The following is a 6,017-nucleotide window of genomic DNA, read 5'->3' as shown; positions in this document are numbered from 1 at the left end:
GGCGCTGCTGCTGCTGCTGCAAGATCAAAACATTTTAAACAGCAATTCAGGTCGACATCTTTATAGCTTATAGGGCTGAAACGATTAATCTGATTAATCGTGACTAATCTATTGTTCAAATAATCGTCAACTAATTTAGTAATTATTTAATCGTTAAATTTGAGTATCCAGACTGAAAAAAAAAACTATTTTATAGAAAAACTAACTTTTTCTATAAATATGTTCTATCCAGAACTCCTCAAAATCTAGTTTTAGCTTCACCTAAACTAAAACCGGTTCAAATTCTGTAAAAATAAAAACATCAATCTCAAATTAATCACCTCTTGCTGCTCAATTAACAATCAGTTCATCCAAATATTAATTAACAGATCAATCCTGCACTCTATTGATGTTAAATCAAGCAGAAAGACCTGAGCTGTTTTGCATTTTGAGCAATAAAATGTTTATATTCTAACTTAAAAATAAATGTAACTATTAGTGTATTTTTAATGGATTTCTAATATTTTATGAAATAAGCTTAAACGGAAAAATGAAAAACCTACAAAATATTCCAGCATTTTTTTTATCCGATTAATCTTTAAAAAATAATCACTGGAATAAGCGATGACTGAAATAATCGTTAGTTGCAGCCGTAGTCACTTAATCCATTTACCTTCTGTGTGAACACAAAACAATGTGTCCGTCACCGTGATGAGTGAGGAATCCACGTTGGCTCTGAACATCAGCCATTTTTCGATGCAAACTTGTTTCCTGCATCACAAAAGTTGATTTTTTTAAACCCATTAAAGCATTTATGTAACACACAGGGAGGGAATGTGTGGAGAGCCTACACGTCTTCTTTTGGACAGTCGGTGAAGACGGTGGATAGGTTGGCAACATCACAATCAGCTGTGTCACAGCAGCAGCCGATGTCGCAGAAACCAGGAGTTAGATCACAGAGACAAACTGCAAAAACAAGAAGATGAGCGTTAGTAACGAGATTCGCTGTCAAAATTAAATACGAGACTTTTCATGCTATATGAATAATGAAGAAAGAAGTGATTACTGATGAACCACAATCCAAAAACTTGACTGTTAGGTTAATTTGTCTCTCTAACACATCCTTAGGTGTGTGTGAATGTTTGTTTTTCCTTTATGATGCTGTGTGAGGAACTGTGCTCAGTCAGAGGCTTCTTCAGAGTCACTGCAAGACTGACTGCTACTGGAGATTCTTCCTGCCCACAGCAGTTGCAACACTTAATTTCCCTTTTGGAAAAATGCTTTGTTTTAAAATTAAGCAAAAATTATTATTATAACCTAAACAGTAAAGATAAATGGCAACAAAAAGGCACAAAATTGTTATAAATACTACTAAAACAGCTAAATCTGGCATTTTGGGGGATATTTGGTGTCTTGGTATTTAATATTAAATCTGGAATGACTTCAAACATTAATGACTTTACACACAAATTTCTTCTAGCTTCCTTTTATGTAATGCAATTAAAAGTTACACTTTATTTGAAGTGTTGTGCATAAGACTGACATGACAGTCATAAAAACGACATAACACCTGTCATGAACATGAAGAAGTCTTTATAAATGTTTATGACTTGTCATGAAGTTGTCATGACAAGTAAAATATGGTAAATAATGATATTTCAATGCAAGGTTTCACTAAAAGATGTATTAAAAGTGTCAACTTTTAATGCAAGTTGACACTTTGCATTAAAACTTTGCAGATTTTAATGCAAAGTTGCATTAAGTCAAAAGTCAGTGTCATGTCAGTCTTTTGCGCACGCCTTCAAATAAAGTGTTACCCAATAAATAAAATGGGGCAAAAAAGACATTAAAAGTATAAATATTTATAGAAAATGTTAAATATACTTGAACTGTCAAACCAGAAATTACTATCCCTGCTAAGTTGTTCTGCTTACTCTGTGGGTCACCCTTTGTTGACATCGGAGTTTGGTCGGTGGTTGGAGACGGAGTTTCTGTGACCAAAGTGGGATAAAGAGTGGCTTCCTCTGAGGCCCCCTTAACACCCGGAACCGGGGTGGGTGAGCCGAAAGGGTCCCCATTTGTTTGGCTGGAGATGGTAGAGTCAGTGAACCCTAAATCTGCGGCTGAGAGAGACAAACGTCCACACAGGAGGAGGACGTGAAGTGAACACAAACGGCTAATAATCATTTGGCTAGCGGAGACATGGTTCGGTGAACGGATCCGGAGTTAAATAGTTAAATCAGCTACAAAAACAATGTTAGTTTTACAGTTTAGTTTCCACTACATACATAACGCCAAACACGGACTCTGTTTCATATACAAGTAATTAAGAAATTTCAGAAAATATCCTCCGAAGTAACATTTAGCTACATGCTAACCAGGCATCTCCAAGCAAGCTGCTTGTTACTAAGGAAGTTGTCGTCCCGACTTCCGTTTTACGAAACTGCTACCGTAAAATACGAATAAAGAAGCATTACATATCATGAGTGCCTTAAGTCTTAAACATTATTTGAAAAAAAAAAAAAAAAAAAAACACACACACACAAGAGAATAACCTTACAGATAAGAAACCGCTCAAGTAACCAAAATACTGGAATTAAATGGTGATGCTTTATCGACTGAATCATTGGTTTCATTTTATTTGGGCACTGTTAAAAATATGATAATATTTTAACAACAATGTTTAATTAGTGAAATTCTCTGATGACTTTTTAAAAAACTAATAAAACTGACTTTTTCCCCATTTTACACCAAAGTGAGATAATATTAAGCAGTACCTAGCAGGTTCTTCTGTCTGATTTCTAGTGATGCACCAATTAAAATATTTGGGACGATATTTATATTAATATTGCTGCTATGGCAGAATACCAATATTATTTATATTATATATATTTCCTAGTCTCTATTAACATTGCTAAAAATCAACAACACAGCTAACATTTCTTCTGTGCTTTAGTTAAACATTTTGCAATCGTTCCATGACTCACATGATCAAGCAAAATGTAGGTTTCAATTTGAAGGACATGTGTGAAGAACATTTTACTGCCTTAAAACAGACCATAAAATGTAATTGAGACTGATATTTAACTCAATTTCCATTTAGGACTAATAAAGTATTTTTAAATTAAATTAAAATTGAATATAATTTCATGTGTTGTTTTAATTTTACAATATTTTACACAACATTATTGTATCTTTCTGCACGTCTGCAGGCTTTATATGTACAACTGGAGAGTATATGTGTAAGAAAAGCATGTCCATGATCTTCAGTTTATTCACTGTTACTCTCTCTTTTAAACTTTAATGCCTCCTTTCTGATGATTTATTGATGGATTTCATTTGACTGCATGTTTCCTCCCCAGAAAGCCAGACCAGCTCTCCTGGAGCGGCAATGGAAAGCCAAGAAAAACATCTGTGACCTGGTATTAGAAATATCCCTGATGTGGACCCGTGGAACCGAGCAGCTTTAAATCAGCCAACGCTCACAGAAGCATGCTTCACTTATTCAGCCTGCAGCTGGGTGAAAAAAGGTAAAGATTTTGCTCTTAAAACACTGTTTTTATCCTTAAATACTTTAAACCTAGCAGTTCATCTATTCAGCATCAGATATGTTTTTATTCTTTGCTTTCGCATGAAGCTTGCCTGTGCATGTTTTCACTGCTTTTTTAGCTGTGTCGCACATAAAGCAATGATAAATAAATGAACAGATGTTATAAAGCAGGTCAGTGACACGCTGAGTTTTTAGTTCAAGCTGAGTCACCAAAAGGAGCTGATTGAAAAAACATGAATGAAACAAATCTCATATTTCTGTTAAGAACTTCGCAAAGATAACAGCATTTTACTGTTTTATGCACTTGTTCTTGAATCATTTTATAAATACTAGATGTGTAATTTTATATTTTTGTTTGTTTTGCTCTCTTGGGCTCATGCATGAATGGGCCCATTTTTAGTGGATGAATGCTGCTACTCATCTGCTACTCATATGTATTTATACACTTTTTATAAAAGCGTAGCGTCATTCTGACTGAAAACAGAGCAAAAGGTGGCCACAACATCCAAAATGGAGATTTGGAAAGTACTTGAAGAAGCCAGGAGGAATATTTCTCATTGGGTTACCAAAGGAAACCACAAGAAAACTTACCAATGAGCCACATGAATGTGTTTCTTTTGGGGGCAGAGATGGATGACGATATCAGAAAAATGTCATAGTAAGGAGTAAAATCAACAATATTAATAATTATATTTGAGAATTATGGGCACTGAAAGCATTTTTTGCATATTTTAAAAAGGCAAACCATACATAGTGCTCATGTGACGTCACACTTCTGGGAACTTTGTAGCTGACAGCCATCTTGGTAGGTATCCGTAACTAACTGTCATGACACTTGCCATGGAGTTGCTATGACAACAGTAAACAAGCCACATTGTCTATATCAGTGTTTCCCAACCCTGGACCTCAAAGCACACTGCCCTGCATGTTTTAGATGTTTCCCTGCTTCAACGCGCCCCATTCAGAGGATTGAGATTCAGATAAAGCTTGTTAATCAGCCACTAATTGAAATCATGTGTGTTTTCAACATGTGATCCCAACCAGCAATTGTCACCACAATTGATGTGGTGATCCCAACCACAGCAATTTTATCAATATATATAGTTGTCAATAAGCTCTCTTTTTGTTGATCTCGAAGCCATGGTTCATCTATGCTTTGAGCTTTGTTTGCCTACCAAGATGGCGGATCAGTGGCGTGGATCACTTCCTGTTCAAACTGTCTACACTAGAAATTACCCAGGGCGGCCATATTAATAAATACAAACACTGTTGTTGCTTCCTTTGGCTTAGTGAAGGACAAGAGAGTATTAGTTGGTTAATAAAAAACGTAAATTAAATCAATAAATAAACACCAGCTAACGTAGAAAATTATTTTAGAGAAATAAACAGCATTTAAAATTGGCTTGTTTTATGTTGACTTTTGTGAACCACAATCTCATTGTTATATTTTTAGGTTTTATAGCAAAAAGAGAAAAAATAAATCACAGGACATAAACAAGTTTTATTTACCTGGACTAAGGACAAAATTGCTCTTTGGATTATAAAGAATCATATTGTGTTAGAATGGCCTAATCAAAGTAAATATTTAAAATAGGAGATTTTGAGACAAAACTTTTAAATTGCTGTTCCTTTCTGACTGAACTCCGCTTATATTTAACAATGGGGAACAATTTTCAGTTTTTTATTTAAAGATTGAGAGAGGCTGAAGAAGTGAACTGCAAAGTTTTCAACCTTTTATTTGTAAAATTATTTTGTAATAATTTTTCTTCCACTTCTCATTTGTACATAACTTTATGTTGGTCAATGTCATTAAATCCCTAAAACGTATTTTGTTTTGTGCAAGTCCTCTGCCATCCACTAGGGGGTGCTGTTAAATCCTCAACACCAAACGGTACACAGGGAAAGACTAGAACAAGTCTTGACCTGTGAAGTCAAACAGGAACATAGACAAAAGAAACAGATAATATGAAAGAGGTGAATAGCAGGTTAGGTGGGGTTACTTTCAAATGAACTGAAATGTGTTACGACCACTTGTGGTGCAATAAAACAACCAATATAAAAAGGACAATATTTATTAGTACAAAATAAGAGGATGTATATTTGCAAAACAATAAGTAAACAAAATAAATGAAAAACTATGGAAAAAGGAAATCAAAAGGAACAGCAGGGTGCAGCAACAACTGCAAAACAAAGAAACAAAAATTACCAAAACGCCTATTAAATCTTTGAAATATAACCATGCAATTCAATAAAAAATTAAACAAAGCCTACCTGCAGCGTCGATCAACCACACGCCCAGGTAAAGCACTTGTCCAATTACAACATGTAGTGTGGCCCTATATAAAGAACACCAAACACTAAGTTGATATAAATCAAATTAAAAGAGTTTTGTCTTTACAATAAAAAGCACACACAAACCTGATGACAAACAGTGGAAGGCGTGGGCCAACACACCTGGTCCAACACAGAGGAGATTGACAATCTGCCA

The 6,017-nt window shown here is 34.9% G+C and overlaps 2 protein-coding genes and 1 long non-coding RNA gene across 3 annotated transcripts in view; 1 reads left to right on the top strand and 2 right to left on the bottom strand.

Moving 5' to 3' along the window:
• The window catches only part of LOC108167261 (tectonic-3-like), an 18,539-nt gene extending 16,133 nt beyond the window's left edge, over positions 1–2,406 (bottom strand). The window contains exons 1-4 of the mRNA XM_017310691.1: positions 1,914–2,406; positions 831–945; positions 653–750; positions 6–16 (exon numbers count right to left, since the gene is read on the bottom strand). Coding sequence (XP_017166180.1) covers positions 6–16; positions 653–750; positions 831–945; positions 1,914–2,166 — 477 coding nt within the window. The 5' untranslated portion in view covers positions 2,167–2,406. The remainder of the gene's footprint in view (positions 1–5; positions 17–652; positions 751–830; positions 946–1,913) is intronic.
• Positions 2,407–3,379: 973 nt separating this feature from the next.
• sult1st6 (sulfotransferase family 1, cytosolic sulfotransferase 6) overlaps positions 3,380–6,017 on the top strand; it is a 15,759-nt gene continuing 13,121 nt past the window's right edge. The window contains exon 1 of the mRNA XM_008436777.2: positions 3,380–3,509. The gene's annotated coding sequence lies outside the window, so the exon portion shown is untranslated. The remainder of the gene's footprint in view (positions 3,510–6,017) is intronic.
• On the bottom strand, positions 5,586–6,017 carry LOC103481374 (uncharacterized). Its single transcript, XR_001777643.1, has 3 exons — positions 5,948–6,017; positions 5,801–5,865; positions 5,586–5,709 (listed from the first exon to the last, which is right to left on the bottom strand). It is a non-coding gene; the product is annotated as an uncharacterized LOC103481374 (long non-coding RNA).

Source organism: Poecilia reticulata, linkage group LG19, assembly GCF_000633615.1.
Source record: "Poecilia reticulata strain Guanapo linkage group LG19, Guppy_female_1.0+MT, whole genome shotgun sequence".
Taxonomy (NCBI): domain Eukaryota; kingdom Metazoa; phylum Chordata; class Actinopteri; order Cyprinodontiformes; family Poeciliidae; genus Poecilia; species Poecilia reticulata.
Note: the sequence above shows the minus strand (reverse complement) of the source record. Positions and strands in the feature narration are given on the sequence as shown.